Below are 27,177 nucleotides of genomic sequence, written 5' to 3'. Positions count from 1 at the left end.
TCATTAATTGGGTGTTAAAAAGCAGAGTTTTAATCATTAATTTAAATTTTTGAAACGTACAGAAAAAATTTAATACTTCGATCTTTTGTATGAGTAACTGGAATGGGCTTTTTACTTGTAAATGTTGTAGAGTTCATGAAAATTTTAGCGTTTTTTCGTTAACTTTTATTGATTTAAATAAAAAAAAAAAAAAATAAAAGTGCAATTTTTACTTGATTTTTAAGTAACAATTACGCTTTAAAAATGAATAATAATTAAAAAAACGATAGGAGCATTTTAAAGTGTTAACTTTTCTCTTTAAATTGCTTTTTTAATGATTATTGTACGATCATTTTTTTTTCACTATAGTTATAAGCGTTCAAAGTTAATAGCTCGGTTTTGCTTTAATAATGAATATCTCGGCGAAAAAAAACATAAAACATTCGTTAAAAAAAGAAATTAACGCTATAACTCTGCTCTTTATCACCCAATTAATGAAATCGTGCTAGGGTTTTTTTTTTTTAATTCGGTATTCTTGGATAAACTTTTGAAAAATTTGTTCAATCGACGGAGGTCGCTTTCTTACAATGTAATTTTGTAACCAATAGAAAGAATTGAAATTTCTTTAAAGATTCTAAAACTAGAAACTTTAAGCTTTAAAACGCTTTTTTATTGATCTTATTCCGATTATTTTTAAGGAAGTTGCAACTACTTGAATGTTGACCTTTTTTATGAAAAAAAGTGGCCTTTTAATTTTTTTGCATGGTGTATATATATATATAAGAATATATGTATAATAATATATAAGAATATAAGTATAAGAAATATATTATATTTATATTAATATATTAGAATAATTAATATTAATACTAATAACATTATATGTGTGTGTGTGTGTATGTGTGCGCGGGTGTGCGTGAAATTACCTATTATAGTTACGTCACTGCACTTTGGCTATACTGCGAAATTCAATTTGTCGGCGTATCGCTTTAATACGTTACCTGCCCGATGGCTGACATAACGTGGACGACACAACATTGTGTTAGCCATCGGTCGCCGACATGGTGGTCAGCGTGTTAACATTCTGGTGAACATTATATGACATCCGCAGCATACGGAAACAAGTTCAGAGTCTAAAGGACGGTATGCGACATGCTCTGAGTTTCAAATTATCACAATTAACGCGTGTAATGCAATCAGCTTCTTCAGGAAGATCGATCGATAAGAGGCAGAGTATAAAAAAAAATCAATCATATTCGATTCACATTGACTTTGAATGGAATTGAATGATAATTTAATGCACACAAAAGTGCTCTCATAATTCATTTTTTGAAAAAAAAAAAAAAAAAAAAGCAAAAAACTTAACGAAAAACTAAATCTCTTCAAGTCAAGCAAATATAAATTCATATTGATTTTCTAATATAAATTCTTTTTTATAAAAAAGAGTTATGTATATCTCATGCAATTCACACACACAGACAAATCTTTTTGTTTGAACGGATTTAAATGCATTTCTCCGAATGCGAAATTTCTACAGGATTTTCGCGCGTCGCGCATATAAAGGATATATTATATCTGTCAGAACTTGTCTTTCTATCTAATCCCGAGAAACGCTAATACATATGTGTGAAAGAGTTGAGGTCGGATTCGCTACAACGTGATTTATACATTTCACGTCCCTTGTTATCGTCCAACTTTCTCCTTGGCAAGATAACTCCATATTTCACGGGGTAAAAGTCGATGAAGGATGATATATCATATTTTGACATGTTTTTAACTTAAATCCGCAGTACAAGTAATGGCAATAATGAAGGTGTGAAACTTCCACTCGTGTGTGCATGCAACACCAGAATACTCCGATAATTCACAAAGCTTTGTTCGATTTTCTTTGTGGCAATTAATGAATATTTTATAACTCATGTATTAATGAAATTTTACGCTAAATTATGTCTGTATTAATATCGACCAATTGTTTTAACAGATGTCCAATCCAAAAGACCCGTCAATCTTGTTATCTCGATGCTCGTTATTCGTTACTTTCCGTGGCAAGAACTCTCGCGTATCTCAAAAGACAGCTTCTGTTTCACAGTTGAATCAGTTATTTTCCTCGAGTTTATTTCCTCGACTTTATTTCTAAAGAACTGCGAAGCTATCCTGCTTCATAATCAAATCGCAATTTTCATTCACAGAAGAAAAATCTGACGGTTTTCCTAATCGAATGAGACAAGTAATGGAATGTAACACAAATATAATATTTACTTCGTTGTGAAAAGGATCAGATTCGAGAAGTTGATCAAAACGAGATTATTATAAATATCATATACCATTGTTTAACATAAATGCATCGTGAATATTTTATCAATTAAAATATACGTCAAGTGTGTGCTTTTAGTCAGATGTGCTTAATCTGTGAGTTGAATTTTAACCATGAACTCAGCTATTGTCTTGTTAGAGAATATCATTAAACTTAATTACGTTTGGGCAACGAAATACTGCGTTTCACATCTAAGTAACGTTATAATATATTGAGTAGAAAATTATATATTCATTTATTACGGTGTTATACATTAGCAAATTTGTCTGAGTCTAAGCGTATATAAATTACGCGAGGAGATGTAATGCATTTACGTGAATAACGATAAATCATTTAGTATCACGATATTAATCAATGCCTACACACAATAAATCTTTCAAGATATTTCCAGTTCATTTTGAATTTGAAAAAGAGTATCACGTGATATTTGATATTTTAAGGAAAGCAGCATTTAAATAAATTTAATCTACTTTTATTTAATTTCTTGTTAAAAAGACTAGATTTATCTCATCTTCAATTGCTTTTACGATATATAAATTGTCCAATTGTGTAAATTTAATGTTGCAATTTCTAGATTATTTAAAAAATGTAATAAAAGATAATGAAAGAATAGATATATTTAATGTTATATCCGGTAGACTCTACGATTCTTTATTTTTTCATCATGAAACATTAATTACACAGGCTCATAAAGATTAGTTACAGAAATTACAAGTAATTCTTAGATTTTTTGATGCTAAAAATAAATCCGTCCTTCAAATTAGCCTATTATGTTAAGTTTTTTTTAGTAACCATTAGCTGAAATGTCAAAAATCTATTTTGATTGTTTGAAGTTTTAGTTAATAGTTATAATAATATAAAAAATAGTTACTAAAAACCTGACGTAATAGGACTAATTTGAAAAACGGTATCGTGTTCAGCATCGTAAAAAGCTAAAAAGCTAATTCTTAAAACAAAAGTCTCCACAATACCAAAGTTTTCAAGAGACCTATTTTTAAACACGTTTTTCTATTCTTATTAGAAACTTTGATTCATTAAATTTATTATGAAATTAATTGAAGGGACAATGATTAACGACTTATGGAACAACGTTCCTCAGAAACGCGGTTGCAATGAGTTGAGATAGAGACAACGGTTATAGTCGAATATTCATTAGCGTCATTATTGTATCTTCTGAACATTTAGTCTTCTTTGATCTAACTAAAAATACACAGCCTCGGGGATCCTTGCTCGCATCATCTAATTATATTGTTAATCCAAAACTTGTGTCTTAGGGAAAATGTTTTAAACTTAATTTGTGTATCGTGAGAGTGACTATTCCAATTTTTTAATGGATGTCTATAAGCAAGTACTTTATAAATAGTTGGAAATCAGCATTCGCTGGCCTCCACCATTACCGTTTTACCACTTTGCAAGTGAGTTCAACAATATAATTCTTCGTTTTCTTCTTTATTCCTATCGTATCTCATTTAAAATTAAACAATTCTTAGATTTTCGCAAAATGTTTCATTCTTTTAAAATTACATTTCCTTGTCTTATTTCAGTCTCTCTTATTTTCTGTCATTTATTTCTGCACATTTTTTTTTATTCTTCATTCTAGCCACTAGATTGTTTGTATTGACAGAGATAAATCTTTGGCTCTTTCTTGTTATTTTCCCTTTCATCGTGAGCTAGCAATTGATCTACAACTACGACTCTCGTTTAGTGAAAGCTGGCGATCATTCCAGCGTTAGAGACTCACGAAAATTTCCTACCTTTCTTCACGAATTAGCAGGAATGATCTGCCACTGACTCTCATTTACTTGAGAATTAGCGGTCATGTCTAGCATTAATTGTAAGATTCATAACATTCTTCTCTTAAATTTTTTTTCTTTCATCTATAGCCTTTTCCTTCTTACAGTTACTTTATATTTTTTATTATATATTTGTGGAATACCAAAAAAAATTAATATAGAATCGCGAAGAAACGAGAAATGTACGGAATAGAACGAATGAATCTTATGACTCGGGCTTGAAGAATTTTACTATTTAATTTTAATCTAGACACATGTTTCGACGATAAAACTTATAAAATTAATTCATAGGTCTGGACGTAACACTAGAATGAAATGTATCTCTCATTTTTTTCAAAAGCTCAAAAAATTTAACAAAAGTATCTCGAAATTATGGATAAATGATATTGCGGTATTAAAGTTTACCGTCGGAAATAAATAAGAGAATTAAAGTACAAAAGCCAAAAAAAAGTTCTTTTACTTTAGTCTCCACGATAATCTATCACGAAGGGATACGAAGAGATGCTGAACGTGTTCGATAACTTTAATTACTTTACTCTTTGGTTATATAAGAAGAAAAGAGAGACTCAACTCAAAGTTGCGTAGTCCTAATTAACAATAGATTCCATCGGATATCTCGTGAAGTTTTCACACTATCGTATGTAGTTGAAATTTCTCAGTTGAGAGATATATGATTTGTCATAATTTTTCTCGATTTCTTTCTCGCCAAGAGTTCTCGAGAAGCCTCCGTAATAGCACTTTTCTTTATATCAGTTTATCATGTGCGCACCATTTACCTTCCGGCGACTTAACTTTTTAAGATCTATCTCCTGTACCTACCTCGCACTCTTTTTACGTTTCTTTCCATTGTCGTTTTACACGAGTTTTATAAAAATTATAGATATTATGATAGAATTTTACAATATATTGAAGTACTTTAAGTATTACATGAAGAAACACAATTCTCATACGTTAGTGTAAATATAATAAATTTAATTAATAAAATATAACAAATTACACTACGTAAAAAATTAAAGGGCCACTTTCTTCCATATAAAAAAAAAAAACCAACTTTAAACAGTTTTAGAATCTTTAAATAAATTTTAATTCTTACTATTCGTTACAAAATTACATTGTAAGAAAGCGACGTTTGTCGATTAAATAAATTTTTAAAAAATTTGTTCAAGAATACCAAATTAAAAAAAAATTATAACACGATTTCATTAATTGGGTGTTAAAGAGCAGAGTTTTAGCTTTAATTTCTTTTTTTAACGAATGTTCTATAATTCTTTTTCGCCGAGATATTCATTATTAAAGCAAATTCGAGCTATTGACTTTGAACGCTTATAATAACTAATGAAAAAAATGATCGTACGATAATCATTAAAAAAGCAATTTAAAGAGAAAAGTTAACGCTTTAAAATGCTCCTATTGTTTTTCAATCATTATTTATTGTTAAAGCGTAATTGTTACTTAAAAATCAAGTAAAAATTACACTTTTATTTTTTTAAATTTAAATCAATGAAAATTAACTAAAAAACGCTAACATTTTCATGAACTCTACAACATTAACAAGTAAAAAGCACTTCAGTTAATCATGCAAAAGGCCGAAGTGTTAAGTTTTTTTTCTGTACATTTCAAAAACTTAAATTAATGATTGTTGTACCATCATTTTTTATAGTTATAAGCGTTCAAAGTCAATAGCTTGATTTTGCTTTAATAATGAATACCTCGGCGAAAAAGAATCATTCGTTCAAAGAAGAAATTAAAGCCAAAATTCTGCTCTTTAATATGCATTTAATGAAATTGTGCTAGGATTTTTTTGTAATTCGGTGTTCTTGGACGAATTTTTGAAAAATTTATTCAATCGATAGTCGTTTTGTTACAATGTAATTTTGTAACGAATAGAAAGAATTGAAATTCATTTAAAAATTCTAAAACTAAAAACTTTAAGCTTTGAAGCGCTTTTTATTGATCTCATTCCGATTATTTTTAAGGAAGTTACAACTACTTGAAAATTGGCCTTTTTTTTTTATATGAAAGAAAGTGACCCTTTAATTTTTTTGCGTAGTGTATGATATAATATAATATATATATATATATATAATAAATTATAATATATGTAATAAAATATAATAAATTTATTTCATGTGAAATTCTATAACAATTTCAATATTATATTTGGCGAACGAGATGTAACGTATAAGAATTCGAAAACTTGACTCACGATCAAGAGAAATCTACCATAGCGGAGTTTCGTGTCATATCCTCTTTGTAGAGATCCTCTCAGGCGAACTTTCCAAATACTTCTTGTGCGCACTTCTCTGCACCTGCATTCTTTTTCCCTTCGTTTTTATCAGACTATAAGCTTCCGGCCTCGAAATGGAGGAAAAGTGTTTACAAGGGGTTCGCTCGAGCTTACCGATTACCGACAGAAGCTGCCATTCGTTCGATGGCAGAACTTAAGTAGTTACCCAGATAAATCTCCTTTACATTAAAGTTCTCGAATCATCCAAGTCCCTCCGAGGTCGGCGTACAAACAGATCTTCAAGAAAGTCGCTCTTGTCCTTAACCCGTAAAGTGTCTCGTTGGGCGTCTCCGAATTGATCGTCCTATATTCTCGAACATTATTTTGCGCGATGGTAGTTTTTTTTTATAAATGATGATTTTATAGAGAACTTTTATTCTAGAGTTAAATTACACGATTAGAAAGAACGATACGCACACAAAGGGGAAAGATTGGCAATAATTGTACTTTATCGTAAACATGGTCATCGAGTCGAAAAGTCTCACCCCTGCATTCTCTTCAAAAGTTTTCCTTCGAACATAGGGTACACAAGCCAACGTTTTCGCTCAAATATTTGTCCGGCTTTAACAGAGTCGCTCCCTTAACGGAGACTCATATACGTCCGGGTCTGTAATCTTTCTCGAGATCGTATTTCCCATGAAAAACCATGCTATATTTTGCCATGGCAAATTACACTCACTTATTAACAAGTATATTAGGTCATGTGAACCTAACGTAAAACGAACAATTTTGTATTTATCGTAATAAATGAAAGACAAGAGAAACTAAGATATTTATTTTGTAAAAAAAACTGTTTTTATTTTAATTTTTTTATCATTTTCCCTCATTCTAATAGTTTTAAAATTTTCAATAATCGTTGACTTTAATTATTTTATAGACAATTTTTTTTGTTTTATGACTCTTAAAGTTTATATTATTTCACATCGTTTGTTTTACATTGTTGTTTCACATTTTTTTTTACTATAAAATTGTTAATTTTTAACTTATTTTCTTTGGCAAAAAGGGATAGCAAATTTGACCAAGAATCGTTTATTGAAAAATAGGAGCAAACGATGCGTGTAAATCATATTTTGGAACAATAAGATTGTAAAAATTCGCACATCCGTTTATTAACGGAGATCTAGGTGCGCAAAAAGCATTTTCCTTCAAATAAAATATCGGAACGCCGTTTTCGCGAACCTTTTTCCTTCTTCACTCATTTTTCCGTTTATCATCGTCGATAAAACTTTAAACATAATCGAGAAAATATTTCGTCCACAGCGATCGTATCTCTACGCTCTTATTGAGCCAATTCTATCTTCACGATGCGTACCTTTTCCTCTCTTTCTCGTTCCCCTTTTTCTCTGGCTTTGTTCTGTTGTACGACAAGAGAAGTATCGGGTCGATGTAAATTTTTCACACAGAAAAGAAGGGCGTTGATAGAAATCCGATCATTAGGTAAAACAAGTTCGTAACTAGATAACAAGGTAGAAATAAAAGCATTCTCATTTTAAATTAAAAGTAATCAAACAAAAGCATATCTTGAAAATAAGCTTCGCATGAATAATCTTCTTCGCTTTAACTACAAATACTTGTAGTATTGCTTCATATTTTGAAATACGATCTTTCCTCGCAAATGTATATTGCCATTATCACAAGTAACCCAACTATAAGTAATAAAAGAGAATTTCAACGAGTCGTATTTTTTATCTTTCTCATCTTCTCGCAACATCCTATATACAACATTCTATTTATAAATGTCTTTAAGTAAGTTTCGATATCGTTGTCCCTACAGCACAAAATATTGCTAAAATATTGCATGAATATTTCAATATTGCGACATATTACGAATATAGCATCAATATTGTAAAATATTAAAAATTTAATATTTTTTTGGAGATATTGCAAAATTATTACTTCTATATTATAATGCAATCACATATCTTTCGTTAGTTCGTTCCCTTACCGCTATGTAACTTACTACGTTAATTATTCCATATTCAAGTTTTTTTCATGAGAGTATCTAAAGCCTGCAAAAAACATAATTAGTAACATTAAATATATTTTTCTATCAGTTTAATTTCTGAAGCAATTTTAATACAGGGAATTCAAATATTGAACTAATTGTTCAAAAATCGGACAAATAAGTATTATGCAAATAAGAAATATTCTGCAATATCTTGTAAATATTGTATTCACGTTGCAGAAATATACATATATGCAATATGATTTTGAAATATATCAGCACCATTACAGAAATATTACACAATATAGTTTGAGAGTGGACATACCTATATAGATATTGTGGCAACCTTTCAGGAATATGCATGTAATATTTCAATCTTGCAAAATAATATTCCTGCAATATTCCATCAATATCGTGCTGTAGGAGTATTGATACTTTTCAATGCAATATTTATCTCCTTATAAATAACATTCCTTAAACTAAATCGATTTGGATGAACACACGTGACGAATTTCTTCATCAAGGAAAACTGTTGAAAGGAAAAGGGCTCACCTGAAAGATGGTAACCTTCTTCAGCACCGAGAGGTTCACGTGCAACGCCAGCTCGGTCTTGAGCTTGTCCGGAAGCAGACCAAGAGCAGTGTTGATGTCACCGCCGCCTTGTATCCTGCCACGTGACCAACTGTAGTCGTACCACCTGAGCACCCGGCGTTTCATACCACCCGGCACCTTATGATGCCTCATATAAGTTTTGGCTCCGTCCAAGAGCCTCTCGAACTCGAGACGGTTCGCGTTCCTGTTGGTGATGACGTTGCCAACCTGACCAACGATGGTCGCGAATATGAAGACGCCGATCAAGTAGCTGACTATCGTGAAGACGTACCTGCGAACCAGGAAGGAAGAGAGCCGATCAGTCCGAGAGGGATGTGATCAGTGTCCTCCGTTCATGGACGAGCGGCCCCCGCCGGAGCCTTCCTCCTCTTTCTCTCTTTTAATTGCTCCCTTCTCTCTTACTTGTCTCTTCCTCTCGCGTTCGTTCCTCTCTTGCGACGCACACATATCTTCCGTGCATCTCTTCTTTTATTCTCTCCTTCATGCACTCTCTCTATCTCATATTGACACATGTATACGCGCACGCACGCGCGCGCACACACACACACACACACACACGCATATACCCACATGATACACGCACACATGCATGAATTCCAACGAAGTCAACACTTGCTCTTTCGTACTCTCTGTTTGATCTTTACTGATTTGAAAACGGAAAGAGTAGAACGCGCGTACTTTGCATTTGCCTGCAGAGTCAGTCTGTGATTGTCATTCTAACCGAAATTGATTACTGAATCGATGAATAATCGAGCGTCATTTCGGATCGTTAAAATTTCTTGATTTTCGAGGCGGTGCCTTAACGAACTTGGGATTCACTTCTGACGCAATTTATATGTAATGTATGCAAACCACCGAGCGGTTAAATATTCTAAACAATGTACGCTTGAAATCATTGATATTTCAGAAATTTTGCAACCGTTGGATTAATCCTTTATGGATAAAAATACTTTAGAATTTTATTGATTCTTGTATTTATAGATCTTGCCAATGTTTTAAATGTGCTAAAATAAATTTATATTCTTTAGAATACGAGTTTCTTTTTAACTCTATTGTATTTTTTTTGATGACCACTGGTTTTCAAGTAATTTACGATTGATAATATAATATAATGCAATCGAGCAAACTGCGAGAAAAACAAATTTGCGTAAAAAATTATATTTTTTACACAACTTAAAATGTAATAGACATTTAACCAGAAGACTGCTTTAATAATTATGTGATTAAAACAATGTTCGATGATTTTGAAACACCCTATATTTTCAACCGACCTTTCTGACCTATAATATATATGTTACAACTCTAACTCTGCCTCTCTTTCGTCCACATTTCATGATTCATCGTTCTTCTAAAGGTACTCTTTCCGCTTTTCGTATATCGACACAACTGATACACACACACACAACATTCATATATCCATGCACATATATACAAAGATATTTTCTTCGATTTCCATTGACAACCTCAAACCGATTCGGTATATTTTCTAAGGAGAACACTCTTCCGCCCTCTTTCCTTCTGTCCCTTCCGGCACAAAATTCTCGTACTTCCGATGACCTCGAACTTTCCCCTTTTAGTATTTCTCTCATATGTTCATCCCCCGTGACGGTCTCACTCTACCTCTCGAGCCCATCAACTCGTGTCTGCTCCAGGATGGGCGATGTGTTATCGATTAATGATATTCGAGGCTTTATTCTTTTCAATCTCATCGATTAATTTTATACTAAAATAATTTAAAACAGAGACGTAATTGATTATAATCATTAAAATGTTACAATTTTTACTTCTTTTTATTCTTATCATCGCTCATCCTTTCGCTTCTGTCTTGAAGTAGTTTTACTTTCGCTGTTTTGAGCACTGCGATTTAATTCTTGCCATTTAATGATCGGTATAAGTTACACGAATTATTATATCTATTATGTCGTCTTGCTGATTAAACATATATTTTTTTTTTATATTCGCCCTGTTGAATTATTTTTCTCTTGTCTTTCGAATTCATTAACAAAAATCATTTATTTGCTTGCCCTCTCATCAAATTGAATATCTTTTTATCAATATAATTTGCGCATTCTATTATCTGTACGTAAATATTGAAAGTTTAATTTGAAGTGAACAATTATATTTTTTTTTAGCAAAGCACTTAAATCATAAGTAATTTTCAAAAATTTTAAATTATAAGTAATTTAAAAAAAAAATAAAACAAATCATATTATTTTTATAGTTTTTTTTCAAACAAGTTCTTATAAAAAATTAAAAGGAAAATATTTAATTAAAAATATAATCGGACGTAATAAATATGTTGAATAATTTCATATTAAAATGTGCTAAATGTCACTAAATATTTGTTTCCGAATGTGACCTTAACATGTATCAATTATTTGTCACAGAGAAAGATATAATACGGCTTGTCAATTATTGGATTTTAAAGTTGCAATTTTTCGAATCTTTTTTTAATGCACATGCTTTACATGTGTCACATATACGTTTCAGATGTATCAACATTTATATGGAAATTAATAATTATTTTTCATTTCAGTTTCTTTTAAAATATATTGCAAAATCTATAAATCCATATGTAAATAGTAAACATATATATACAAAAGCAAAACATAAGTAAATATTGAGATTCGTAACCGGATACTTAATACAAAGTCCGATTTGCAAACATAATGTTAAAAATATATTTGTAAATACAATTTTATTATTTTAAATGTATTGTAAAAGAGATTTGTTAATGCGCGTTTCTAAAGTTAATTACTTAATTTTAAAAGTTAACTTCATGCATACATTTATGAATATAATAACAATACATAACTAGAAAAGAATTTAACTTAATTCAAAAAAATTACGATGTTTGTAAACAATTAAATTTATGCTAAAATTCAGAAAATGTAAAAACAAATTTTTGTGTTCATTAAATAAATAGCGAACCACTTATTAATTTATGTGACGAATTTCTCATTTCTTAAGAGTAAGTAAAATAAGTAAAAATTCGTCTCCACTTATGTGTATTCAGTTATATTATTAGCGACTTTCGAATAGACATGTAATATAAACGAATTAATTTAATTGTTTGCAATTTAAAAGCTATTATCGTTGGCAACTCGACATTTTTTCGTAAAAGTTAAATCAAGTTGAAAGAATCCTCGTTTGATAAAAAGTACAATTAATCGCTATATATTTTGACGCAATACCGAGTTATATTTTATAATTGTTTAATGATTCGCAGTGGAACACTGTAAACGGGAACACACAAAAGGAAACTGTCTATACCATAATCTTCCGTGCTAACGTACACAAGTGTGGTAAACTCAGCGAACTCAAAGGGTCAAACGGAAATCGTGATCCGGAACCCTGGGCTACAGGTCACCGACGAACCAAGGAAATTCAGTTTGCGATTCGCTCGAGGTATTCGAGGTAACGCGAGATCAAATTTGACCCAGGCTAAAATGAGATTCTCTCGATCGTTCTTCTCGTCGAGCTCTAGAGAGCTGTACAAATCGATCTTTCGCGGCGCTCCTCGCGCGATTCGTGTTTCCTTCGGGTTTCTACTTGCCTGGTCATTAAGCCATCTTGTCGTTAGAACCAAAGAAATGTCGGCCGATAAGACGGTAAACGTGCGCGGAATCGACGGCATTAAAACCGCACGAAAGACTCTCGCCAAGTGACTTTTTACGTCGAGATATTTTTTGCTTTTTTGTAAATTATTTCTATGGGGATCTTTATAGTTGTATATGTAACAGTATAAATTAATCATTTTGTTTCATGTAAAATAAACTATAAAAAAAAATTTTTTTGTTTTAATAGAAGAAAAAATATTTTGTATTCTTCTGCAATAACAGATGTGTATCAATTTTTGTTTTTTTTTTTTTTTTTTATTTTCGCGTTCGTTCAAATTATTTCCCCTACACCACGAAATATTGCTAAAATATTGCACAAACATTTCAATATTTCGATATATTTTACAAACATTGCAGCAATACTGTGCAAATATTATAAATTTAATATTTTATTGGAGATATTGCAAAATATTACTGCATTGTAAATATTATATTATAATGCAATCACATATCTTTCATTAGTTCGTTTGTTTACCGCTAAGTGACGTACTATGTGTTATTTATTTCGTATTCAAGTTTTTTTCATGAGAATATCTACAGCCTGCAAAACACAAAAATTAGTAGCATTAAATATATTTTTTTTGTCTTTATTTTTCTAACTTAATTTCTGAAACAATCCTAAGACAAGGAATTCAGATATTGAATTAATTGTTTAAAAATCGGACAAATAACTATTATGCAAATAAGAAATATTCTGCAATATCTTGTAAATATTATATTCATGTTGTATACATGTGTAATACGATTTAAAATATATCAGCATCATTACAAAAATATTACACAATATAGTTTAAGAGTGGATATACCTATATTGTAGCAAGCTTTCACGAATATTGTATATATTGTAATATTTCAATCTCGCAACACAATATTTCATCAATATATATTGTGCTGTAGGAATTTTATCGATTTGATCTATTTCGTCTATTTATATATGTATTAAGAGAATATTTAATATCTGCAGTATAGTTTCTATTAAATTAAATTAGACACACATACAAATGCCGCTTATAAACTTGTTTGCAAGTTTTCCAGTTATTTGCGTTAGCGTGCCAATATACGACTTATGAACTTTATCGTTTTCATCGTATTCTAATTGGCACGACTCGTTGCAAAGTTTCGAAACAAAGAGATCTATCCCCAGTCGACAGGCGGCTCTCTGTACCTCCGCGAAATCCTTTTACCACAAACACGATTGTAATCCCCGATATTTTAATCAAGTAGGCAAAGCAATCTCACCGGCTAAATCGTTCTGTAGGAGAAAGCGTATTCGAAGGGTACGAGGATGGAAAATGTCTGGAAGATGCTCTTCACGATATTCGCTTCTGAGAGAAGGCGGATTTTAATTCTCAGAAAATTAGCATCCTTCCTCTGGCCGATGACAAAGCATCTGTCTTCTTTTAAAATAATTTTTTTTTTCGGCTTTAATATTAATAGTTATATATCGCTTTGCGATATAAATAAACATCTGATTGATTTTTAAATATTAATTTTTATATGTTAAATATTTATATAATATATAATTATATTTATATAAATATTTATTACCAAAAATATTAGAAAATATTTTTCATATACACCAAAAAATATTCAAGTAGAACAAGAATAATTATATATTATATGTATAATTAAATTATTTCGTTACTATTATACAAGATTTAAAAAATGTGTAAAGATTGACCAATAAGTGATTATTAGGACACAAAATATCATGCCGAATAATAAAAAGGATATTGTATAAAAGAGCTTTTTTTATTATTGCATATACTGCCTTATAAACTACCGTGTAGGTATTATTAAATAGCGCTCTGAACTTTTAAACATGCCATTGAGACTTTTAAATCAAGTTTCTTGCAATGCATAATGCTCCGGTGCCTACGCTGATAATAATTAACCCGCTGCTATTGTAAGAACGGCAATCTTCACGTGGCATTATTTCGCGACATTAAGTTCGTTTTTCATTGTGTATCCGTGAACTCATTGATAACGCTCTGAACTAAATACTTGTTCATTATTACAATACTTTAGCGACATGTTAAAGTAAAAGAAAAGAAAAAAAATTAAATTAAAATTATAAATATAAGATTATTCGAAGAAGAATTAAATATTACTTTTTTGTACATTCAACAATATCTAATTAGAAAAGTTTAATTGAATTTAGTTGAAAGATAGTTGCTTTTTATTCCCAATACTATTATATAATAACTTTCATAAGTTCTATATATTACTTAGAAATTTTTTATAAATATAATATTTATATAATATGAATTTTTAAATATTAAATATTTATATAAATATTTATTAACAAAAATATTAGAAAATATTTCTCATATATACCAAAAAATATTCAAGTAGAACAAGAATAATTATATATATATATAATTAAATAATTATTTCGTTACTATTATACAAGATTAAAATTTATAAGAAGAAGGAGCGATTCTCTAGCGTTTGTTGAATATAACAGAGTTATTATGAGTTATTATAGAAAAAGTCATTTTAAAAATATTAATTTTATATTACATTTTATAAAATTTGTGAGACTTTCTTTGGTGCAAGAAAAAAAACAAGAAATAAGTATAATCGAAAGAATTTCGAGCAATCTATAACATCGAAGATACAATATGCATGCATTCGACAGTGCTGTTTCGGAACTTTCCATGTGTTAATTTACGGAGTGGAAAATTCGCGGACGCGATATTCGCCCGCGTTATCGTGCCGATCGATAAGTCGATCACGGGAACGTCGCGTCGGAATGCATGATATTAACGCCAACACGGTTTGTCGTCGCACAAGTCGGAATTACATCGGAGGAGTGACGGATACGCAATAATTTCGCTAAGTCGAGGTTTGCTCTGTGATATTATATCGAATTTCCGTTTGCCGCAACGTCGCGCACGTGTTTATTCAAGTCATATCATAAGTTACTCATAGCACACGCTGGAATCGAGTATCGGTTCTCTTGCATCTATTGATTATATCATCGATTAGATAGCATTTTGTGATGCTGATACCGTAATTGAAATTATATTATGTTACGCTGAGAGACACGTTACTTGTATTTATTCCGATTATGGAGGATCGATTTGTCACTACCTCTACAGCACGATTATTGATGGAATATTACGGAAATATTGTTTTGCAAGATTGGAATATCGCATGCAATATTCCTAAAAGTTTGCCACAATATAGATATGTCCGCTCCCAAACTATATTGGGCAATATTTTTGTAATGATGCTGATATATTTCAAATCGTATTTCACGTATATTTCTGCAACGTGAATACAATATTTACAAGATATTGTAGAATATTCCTTATTTACATAATACTTATTTGTCCGTTTTTTAAACAATTAGTTCAATATCTAAACTTTCTGTGTTAAGATTGTTTCAAAAATTAAGCTGAAAAATATATTTAATGTTACTAAATACATGTCATTAAATACAATATACATATATACACTGGGCAGCAAAATTATTGCAACAAAAATTTATACCAAAATTTCATATAACTTTAAATAATTATAACTTCCCGAAAAATTGTCGTATTTGAAAAAATTTGGTTTTATTCTGTAGCTTACTCTACTTTAAAAAGCACATGTCAGATTTTGAACTTAATTCTCCTTAATAAAAATGTATATGTAGATAACTTTGATACGTAATTTTGCGAAAAAAAATTGTACAGACTTCAATTTTTTTTTAATTGACAAAGGAAAGTTCAAATTTTACGATGATTATCATGATATTTGTGAAAAAATTTCATTCCATATTTCTGTAGAGATACCGGCGAGTCTATCGGCTAAGGAGAATTAACATTATTTTTCACGCGCAATAAATTTCATTATATGCCAACTTGCTGTTTTTTCTGTCGGCAATAACCTTTTCCTCAGGGTTTATTCGAAAAGCAAATTGCTGTCACGAGGAACCATCGACCACGATAACAGTATAACCGCGAGATCCAATCCGACAAATCGAAGTCGAGGGATAACATTAAGGGCATTGAAGATTGATGTTGATGCGAGATCGATGAAGATTACTTCCGCTGGAATCATTGCGGATATTAAAAAACGTACCCTAACGTTGTGTTTTTGTTCAATCCAGACAAAATTAATTCAAATTAATCGTATCAATGGCATATTAACGTCGGTCAGATTTCAAAGTAATCTTCATTTCTTCCTCTTTACGTTCCCCAGAGACTATTATCTATAAAGTGCACTATAAAATCTCGCACACATATGCAATTTAACGTGTGTTAAATCAGCTAAAATCTCTAACTGCATTTTGCGTTCAAGTTTAAGTGATGAAATCGCAGATAATCGACGCGTAAATGGATAAATGGCGTTTTAATTTAATTGGTATCAAAGTTGAATTGACAGTCGCTGCAATATATTGATCTAATATTGCATATTTGCCATTTAAGTATTCATAGACTAATCTATCATTTATTATTATATATCGACAGTAATTTGAGTGTGTCGTATATATTTTTTTTATACTTGTTAATAACAGAGAGAAATTTCAAGAGTTTTACTCTTTTCAAATACAATGAAAATAATTACGTTCACAATACATTTGACTCTGACTAATTTTATAATTTATATTCATAATATTGATTTTATATATAAACTCATAATAACTGTTATATTTAACAAAATGATAAAGAATCGCTCCTTCTTATAAGTTTTAATCTTGTATAATAGTAACGAAATAATTATTTAATTATATATATATAATCATTCTTGTTCTACTAGAGTATTTTTTTGGTATAAATCATAAAAATTATAAATGATGTAGAAATAATACAATTCTTGTGTTTCAGACGCAAACACAGCTAGCTGCACTCTGATGGATGATATATAGGTCAATGGAACTCGGGTATACTACATATATCTGTGTCGGAAGGCGAGCGAGTGCCAAGTATTATGATGGAAGTTTCAAAAAAGTCATGAAAACAAAATTTGTAAAATCGTATAAATTACGTTTATTATCGTTCTCGGATTTTTTAAAATCATCTATGCAATCTGGCATTTAAGGTCAGACAAATATTCCACATTATACGTATTAGATACGACGGATTAGATTTATTAATATATGTATATTTTAATTTAATTAATATATTAGTATAATATTAATATATTAATAGTTATATATTATAATATTTATTAATATATAACTATATTAATATATTAATATATTAATAAAATTAATAACTCTAATACGTATCTAATATATATATATATTATGTGAATATTTGATCAATAATTAGCACACAAAAATATAATTTTAATATAATAATATAGTTATAATTAATATATTAATATATCAGAACGATTTATTAATCATCCAATTGTGATTTTTTTATCGCGACCGATTATTAACGCAAATGATGCAAAAAATGAATAAAACTCGAAAGAGCGCGAAGGCGGCGTCGAGACGCGGCGCGAGAAACGAGATAGAACATTCGCGTATGTATTATTCAAATTAGCTGGGTGTGGCTGAATACTGTCGCCGGCTGCGACAGAGACGATTTGTAATGCGAGACAGTTTGAAATTCTTACTGCAAATGGTAGGGATATTAAAAAAAAAACCAGGTCGTTGCTGCTATGAAACCGAGTGTTTCGTTGACGATACGCCTAGAATTTCTCTCTCCCTCTCTCCCTTTCTCTCTCACTTTTCGGCAATCTCTTAAGGGCTTTTAAGAATATTAAGTTTGACGCTGAAAATTAAGGTGTTCTTGCAAAGTACTCGTTTAAGACGACTTGTACCGATGCACTTTGGAAGCCAAACCAAACTCCTTTCGCGAGGTGCATGTCATCATGTAATAATATCATCAATTTATTCAAACTGATCAAGAGCAGCATAGATACATCAGACAGTAATGCGAGATGACAGCTTTGCGACTCGATCAATTTTTCAAATAATTATATAACGCGATATTCAATTTTTTTCGTACAAACCATTATAATAAAAAATCGATCAATTGAAAACATCTGAATTCTATCGAAATTATCGCAAACATCTCTATTAATTTTTGGTGACCGCGACGAACAATTTGGCACTTTGGCACTCGTTTTGCGAACGATATTTTCGCATTTAACGCGTTAAGTCCGTCGTCGTATAAATTTTCTCATTTTCCCCTCTCACGCCACAAATCATCGATATAGCCTGACTTAAATGTACATGTATCGTGCGGATTAGCGGTGATACCACTTCGCGGTTTGCGGTCCACGAGCTTGTACGTCTGCACAATGTGTGAACAGTGACTGTCCTTTTTACCGAAATAACTGGAGCCGTCGAGAAACATTATACGAGGCAACATTAGAGAATTTGATCTTTTCGTGGTAGAAAAACTTGCTATTTTTATCTCCATATTATATTCTTTTTTTGTCTATCGAAAGAGTCGTGATATCGAGGAACAGCGATTAAGGATCTTTATCTCTGTACAAAAAAGAAATATGATATAAATATTTTTTTGGATACTTTGTTAGATATAATTTTCTCTATTTTTCTTGTTATCGAGAAGAAAGTAACTTGAAATAAAAGGAATATATCGTAAAACATTAAAGAGATTGGGACTTTTTGTAAATGTAAAACTAATTTTCGATAATCTTTAAAAAAATTGTATAAAAAAGATAAAGAAAAAATAAAAATAAAAATAGACTAATTGACTTAATAAAATAGTTATACGATTATATACACTTATATACAATATGAAATTTATTGCATTATTTTCTATAGCTTTAGTTTTATATATTGTAGCACAAGTAATTTATTTAATTTGAAAAAAAAAATCTAACAGATTATATTCTAAAACAGCTAGAAACTGGAAATTAATACTGTTAGGAAACTATTAAAAAGAGGAAACGATTTACACAATTTGTTTTGTTTGTTTAAAATGTTTGCTTTTACAATCGAAACGTTTTGGTAGTGAAAAATTAATTTTCAAAAGCTTTTCATACATAAGTGTAATATATGTAATTTGCACATTATATATATGTAATTTTTGATACCTTTGATAATTTAACCTGAGACGTATAATATAAAAATATTGCTAGATTATCTTGTTGGAAATAAAGTTACACTTTGTTAACAAACTTGTTGTTTGTGATTACGATAGCGTGAACCTAATTGATAAATATGAGCAATTGATTAGGACGTAAAGTATATTTTTTTATATTCAGTTAGAATAAAAAATTGAATAGACTGTTTATATTAAGCATATATCTATTTTTTTACCATTATGTAAAAAAATTGATAAAGGGCTGTCAATATTTTTTTACATTCACATTTTAGTAATAAAAATGGATAGCTCTCGCGCGCAACTTTATAATATTTGTGAATGTTGCGTGGGTATTTAACAATATTCCAAATTCATCCGACGCAATTCGCCTACGCTCGACATTTGGCATAAAAAAAATAACTCGTCACGGAAATATTACATCCCGCGATGTTCGTTTCGATCAACTCACCGGAGATACGTCGTCGACAACACAGTAACCTTCCGCATAGATATCATGGCCATCGGAAAAACAGTCAAACGGTGTTGAGAAATGAATCTAATTTGTTCACATCTGTGTGTGTGTGTGTGTGTGTGTGTGTGTGTATATATATATGTGTGGAAGTTAAAGTTTAAAGATAATATGTATGTGAATAAAGTGTAATGAGATACAGCTGGATGTCTCTCTTAACACAACGTGCGTATATACAATATCAGAATAATTTCGAGACATGTTGCGAGAGACATCCTTCGAGAAGACAGACGTGTTCTGCGAAACCATGATTTGAAGCCAGGATATTTCATATCTATGAAGGAACGTCAATCGAAACGCTATTGTAACTCGACAATTCCGTCTTTACTGAACGCGACCATTGTAATGCGATAATCACCAGCAGATTGGCAAACAAAGAGTAATTAACTGTGATGTGGCCTATTTAGACTGAACTCGTAGCCGTTGCATTCAAGGGGATTAATAATAGCCGATGCGCTTTGATTTGTCGCTTGCGAGGAATTTATTGATTGACAAATTTCCAACTTCGAATCTCCTTGTCGCTCCTCTCGATCGACTTCTCTGCGAATGAATAAAATATACTATGCAAAAAAATTAAAGGGCTACTTTCCTCCATATAAAAAAAAGGCCAATTTTCAAGTAGTTGTAACTTTCTTAAAAATAATCGGAATAAGATTAATAAAAAAGCGTTTCAAAGCTTGAAGTTTCTAGTTTTAGAATCTTTAAATGAACTTTAATTCTTTCTATTCATTGCAAAATTACATTGTAAAGAAGCGACGTCCATTAATTGAACAAATTTTTCGAAAGTTTGTCCAAGAATGCCGAATTAAAAAAAAATCCTAGCACAATTTCATTAAATGCATATTAAAGAGTAGAATTTTGGCTTTAATTTCTTCTTTGAACGAATGATTCTTTTTCGCCGAGGTATTCATTATTAAAGCAAAATCAAGCTATTGACTTTGAACGCTTATAAGTGAACTAGTGAGAAAATAATCGTACAATAATTATTAATTTAAGATTTTGAAATGTACAGAAAAAACTTAACACTTTAGCCTTTCGTACGAATAACTGGAATGCTTTTTATTTGTAAACGTTGTAGAGTTCATGAAAATTTTAGCGTTTTTTCATTAACTTTCATTGATTTAAATAAAAAAAGATAAAAGTGCAATTTTTCCTTGATTTTTAAGTAACAATTACGCTTTAAAAATGAATAATGATTGAAAAAACAATAGGACTACTTTAAAGTGCTAACTTTTTCTCTTTAAATTGCTTTTTCAATGATTATTGTACGATCATTTTTTCACTAGTTATAAGCGTTCAAAGTCAATAGCTCGATTTTGCTTTAATAATGAATATCTCGATGAAAACAAATCATAGAACATTTGTTAAAAAAAAGAAATTAAAGTTAAAACTCTGCTCTTTAACACCCGATTAATGAAATTGTGCTAGGATTTTTTTTGAATTCGGTATTCTCTTGGACAAACTTTCGAAAAATTTGTTTAATCAACAGACGTCGCTTTCTTACAATATAATTTTGTAACAAATAGAAAAAATTGAAATTTATTTATACATTCTAAAACTAGAAACTTCACGTTTTGAAATGCTTTTTTATTGATTTTATTCCAATTATTTTTAAGGAAATTGCAACTATTTAAAAATTGGCCTTTTTTTATATGAAAGAAAGTGGCCCTTTAATTTTTTGTGTAGTATATATATCTTTTATTCTTTCTCTCTTTATAGAGTGAGTCACAGAAACTTGACAATTCAAAATGGAATAAATAAATAAAATTTAAATATAATAATATAATTTAAACATTTATTTCTTATCAAATAATAGGATATAGAATATCATTTAAGTATATTATTTGATCTTATTAATGTTTCTTTAATTTAAAAACATTTTTTACATTTATCATATCCTGTGCATTTAGCCTGTTTTAGTCTATCGCACAGGTTTTACATCGCTGTTTGCAGCATGTCGTCTGATAACTTTTTAATTTTTTTATATATTAACGCACTCAAGGCTAACGCAGGAAAAAATTACAGCCACACCAGATAATTTGAATAACGCGAATTATTGGACTGAATATAAAATATCTTTTATTTTTTTCTCTTTTTGGACGTGTAATATATATTTATATATTTTTCTTGTGTTGATTTTATTTGAAACTTGCTGTAATTATATATACCAATTTTATGTTATTGTTATGATTAAATTATAATTTATTTTATATTACGTAATTTTATGTATGATCTCATTAAGTCAATAACTCGATTTGTTATTGCTTTATCTAATAATAGAATATAAAGTGCACATATGTAAGTGCATTACAATCTTATATGTCGCGAAAAGTCTTGATTTGAACTCCAGCACGGATCTGTCATTTGTCATCTCGCGGCTTATGGTTGCTCGTTACACGTCAGTTCGCACGATTTTCTACAAACGATTTCGCGACGAGCTCATCGTATTATTAGGTTCGTTTTTTATCATCTCTTCCCCCTCGTTCCTCTTCTTTCTCTGCCTCTTTTCGATAAAATATCTCGACGGCGACTCATCGATCACTTTGAGTTCATCGTGAGTTACAGAGAGAGACGTTTCCGACCACGTCTCATCATAGCGACACTTACTCGCTGACAGTGATATAAAGTACTTTTATGTAAGTATCATATAACTTTCTTGCCGGAGCACATTTTTGAATAAATCTACGATGCATCTTAAAAGTACTTACATTTTAAAATCTCATTTATTATCCCGATTAGAGTAGTAGCTTATGTGAAAATGGTTTCTTTCATAACACGACTTTATTTTAAATCATTCTGTTATAGCTTATACACATCTATTAACGATACCATTTTATCCTGATTCTTGCAGTGAGGGTACTTATAATTAGGAGAGAGAATTAATTTAATTATATTTTTTTAATATTAATTTAAATATTATTATTAATTTAATTACATTTTGTAATTTTGTAAATATATGTTTAATCTCCTCCGTAGGCACATTGTCTTTAAAGTCTAGTTTTTTTATTGTTTTTTAGACTTTCAAAAAATCAGAGTTACTTTTCAAAGTATCTATTACATTATCTAATAGGTTTTTAAATCAAATGTTCAAGATGGCACCGGACTTCACTCTCCTTCCATATTTGAAAAAATTTTAGATTGAAATTTTGCCTTCAAATTCCTGTGTGATTACAAAAAGTTAAATAGATATTTGATTAATTAATTTTTTAGTCCTATGTAATTTTTATAGAATATTATGAGAAAAAGTTTAAAAAAAGCTATATCATAAAAATATATTTACTATAAGCGGTAGAAGAAACAAATAAAAGCCAAGGTACAGTAATTTTGTTATGATACGAATTATTCACAAAATATATATGTAAATTTATATAACAAAATTTGCACTTTGATTATCGTGCTTTGGCTTATTACATACAATTAGCATAATCGTTATATTACTGAACTTATTATTTTTATTGTAAAAATATGTGATCAGTCTTTTCAACAACTCCAAAGTTAATATTTTAAATATTGCTATCGTTCCGTGTCTTTTCATTTAAATCCCCCGGAGACTTGGACGACCCGATTAAAAGACCCCCCAGGAGGTTGGATAGCTTGGATATCTAGGGTTCTGTCCTAAGCCTGTACTCACTACCGTCAGAGTCCCCTGAGGGAAGGTTACAGATGACTGTGAAAAAAAAAAAAAAAAAAACAAAGAGAGTTGCTTTTATATCGAAAAAACTGCGAGTAGTTTTTCATCACGTCCTTTTTTTACTTTTTTTTTACGATGACATACATCTACCCGATGGCTCTGCCATCGAATAAAGGCTAGATAATTGCCGTAAGAACCGACTGCGCGCATACACAGAATCTCGTTTCATTTCGTCGCGTTTGAATCGTGATGAATGCTCCTCATCGATTTTGCCGGCATGCACGCGCGTGTCTCGTGATACACGCGACGCATAAATTATATACCTTCGTCGCACGACTACTAGTGGCCGGTCGATAACCCGCTCGGAACGCAATATCGTTACGAAACAAACGTCTCCCGCGCTTTCGGTGTCGTTTTCTTCCGCTTTTCATATAAACTCCCTCACTCTCAACTTGAGATATTCCATGAATTGCTAAGCGCGTGAAAAAATATTCTCACATTCTTTTATTGCGAATAAGAACGTGTACGTTCCTTCTTTTGGCGATTTATATTTGTACATATATATATGTGTGTGTGTGTGTAATTTAATTACGCGGATGTAAAGAATCTACATGTTGTATATGTATATGATTTATAATAATATCTAGATGTATTAAATAGAATAACGTGTGATGATGAGAAAAAAAGTGTATTCAAAATATTTTATAATAAATTATTTATATCAGTTGTTTTATCAGTAGTTTATATCAAAGATGTATAGTTTATTCAAACAAAAATGCTATAAAAATAATGATACAAAAATAATGATTTTATGAATTGGAAATTAATTCGCGCAATATGCATATATAATTATCTTTTCCACACATTTATATATTCTATATGATAAACTAATCGCATTAACTAATCAATGCATTTATCATTATTTTCTGGTTTTATCTGGGAATAATTATTTGTCCATATATCTACAAGAGGACGCAACCAGAAATGTCAAAATATAATACTATTTGCAAAATGAATGTCAATCTAATGAGCCATTATTACGCAATATTCGAGTTCCTCTTGTATGACAACAACCAAAACAACAACTTTATAGCGAAAATAACAACCGCAAAATTAGTGGTTTCTTCGCCCATTTTTGGGCTTGCGATTTTAGAACTTTGTGTGCCAAATGATATCTTATGATGAAACATCAATCACAAAAAATGTTTAAGTTGAGGTGACAATTGGTTTTAGATATGGAGGATCAAATTAGTCAAAGTTTATTGATACGTTAGCTCATTCGCTTTGAAACTCGAATTTTGTTAGTCTGATAATTCAAAACTTCATACTCGAGGGTTTCTCTAGCTACTGACATTAAAGTTTGAAGTCAGATTTTCAAAATTAAAAATAGCTGATTCAATATGGTAACTCAAAAATTCTACAATAATATAATTTTCATGATGTGAAAATCAGTAGAAGAAGATTTTTTTCATAAATACGAAATTCATGACTCTTAGAGTTATAAAATTGATTATCAAGCTCTAATGAATTTTTAAAATTCCTTTAAATATACATTGTTTTAATGATAATAATCATTACAAATATTATATTATAAATTATTATTTTAATTATATTAATTTCATAATTACTCTCGTTTCATTATCATTTTAATAATAAAAATAAACTAACTAAATCTCAATAACTGCTTCTGTTGTCGATTTACAGAACAAAATTCGACACAGAGACAGAGACAGACAAAAACAGAAGCAGAAATAGATAGAAACTGATAGAGATAAAGACTGAAACAGACAAAGATAGATGGAGAAATGGACAGACAGAATTGAATAAAAATTGAACCATTTTTAAATATTTGGTCCATAATGGGTCTAAATATTCCACCGTACTAAGTCAACCATTTTTTTCTGAACATCCAACGTTAGATTTATAATCAGCGACTCAAGAAATCCTTAAATATTAAGTGTTTTATAGAAATTAAAACATTTTTTAATATACATATAATGCGCTATATTGGATCGGCCATTTTGAATTTTGAAAATCTGATTTTAACTTTGTTGTTAGTAGCCAGAAAAATCTCCGTGTACGAAGTTTTGAATTATTTGACAGATAAAAATTCGTGATTTAAAGGGAATGAGTTGATAACGTGTTAATGAATTTTAACTGCTTTGATTCCCCATGTCTCTGAGACCACGTGTCACTTCAACTTAAAAATTTTTGGTGATTAATGTCTCATCATAAAGTATCATTTGGCACACAAATTAGTTGCAAAATCGTAGGGCCAAAAATGGACGATTTTTACGGTCGTTCTTTCGCTTATTGTTGCTCTCATAAAGATCTGCGCTCGTAAATAAAATTCAAAACGAAGCACGTTGTTAGTTTTTCTACATAATTGCGTGACGTAGATTTCGCGATATAAATTATCCGTGTAACGGTGTAAACGTGTTCGTGTTCGCCGGGCGGGTAAAATTGATTATAAAGCGAGATAACATCCCGACCAGACGTAGTCGCACGGGGTGAGTGGCACTTTAATATTATTCTATCGGTTAAATTAAATCGCGCGATTTTCACACCGGTGCCATGTAACGTGGTAGCCACCGACGTTCCTATCATTTTTCAAACGAATATCTCCTTCATCACGGCATAATGTCGTAAATAAAGAGTCCACTTTGCCTTCTCTCTCTTTCTTTCTCTCTCTCTCTCTCTCTCTCTCTCTCTCTCTCTCTCTCTCTCTCTCTCTCTCTCTGTAATATTCGCCGTAATACTGACTTTCATTCTGTCCCTGTAAATTTCTATCGCGCTAAAATGATTTTTCCTTTAACCCCTAAAAAGTCTCGATTGGATCTACAAATATTTTTGAGAATTGTTTCATAAAATCAAGTAAAGCGATCTTTATAATAAATAATTCTCTTTATCCCGGTTCTATTTTTTCCTTCTCTCACATCTTCCCCTCCCCCTCCCCTCTCTCTCTTTCTCATCTACCAGCATTTGTTCTCATTACATTCTCATTTATTCTCTATACACACTCTCTCTTTCTCTCTGTCATTCTGATTTCCATTTTCTCTCTTTCTTACGCGCTTTCTCCCTTTCTCTCCCGTCTTTCTCTCTTTCTCTCGCTCTCTTTCCCTTTCTCTTTTCCGTTCTCTTATCGTTTTTTTTTTTTTTTTTTTTTTTTTTTTATTCTGGAAACGATACAGATACCCTCCGTTATGCTTGAACTGCAGAAGCCGGGACAGTCGGCCGCGACGAGCGAGGCTCCGGGGATTGCCGCCCGCTACGACTCTGCCAACACAACAACAACAAGGCCGCTTCACGAGTCTAATTCCTAGGCATCTAAGTTCACTAGAGACTAAACTTAAGAGACAATGGAATCGCCGGCACTGCGTGCGAAATTGCATGTATTTTTATCAGAGACAGGATGAAAATTTTATTTGCACAGATGCATAAACATGCGTCGTTCAAATGACACTGT

At 30.7% G+C, this 27,177-nt stretch overlaps 1 protein-coding gene across 15 annotated transcripts in view; it reads right to left on the bottom strand.

The window, feature by feature from the left end:
* Positions 1-27,177, bottom strand: part of LOC140671401 (uncharacterized) — a 156,416-nt gene that overhangs the window by 10,912 nt on the left and 118,327 nt on the right. For 14 of the 15 annotated variants that reach the window (XM_072902673.1, XM_072902665.1, XM_072902681.1 and 11 more), the window contains 2 exons: positions 26,907-26,987; positions 8,871-9,201 (listed from right to left, as the gene is read on the bottom strand). In XM_072902673.1, coding sequence (XP_072758774.1) covers positions 8,871-9,201; positions 26,907-26,987 — 412 coding nt within the window. The remainder of the gene's footprint in view (positions 1-8,870; positions 9,202-26,906; positions 26,988-27,177) is intronic. The other variant, XM_072902721.1, reaches the window with a different exon arrangement.

This window comes from Anoplolepis gracilipes, chromosome 1 (genome assembly GCF_047496725.1).
Source record: "Anoplolepis gracilipes chromosome 1, ASM4749672v1, whole genome shotgun sequence".
NCBI lineage: Eukaryota > Metazoa > Arthropoda > Insecta > Hymenoptera > Formicidae > Anoplolepis > Anoplolepis gracilipes.
Note: the sequence above shows the minus strand (reverse complement) of the source record. Positions and strands in the feature narration are given on the sequence as shown.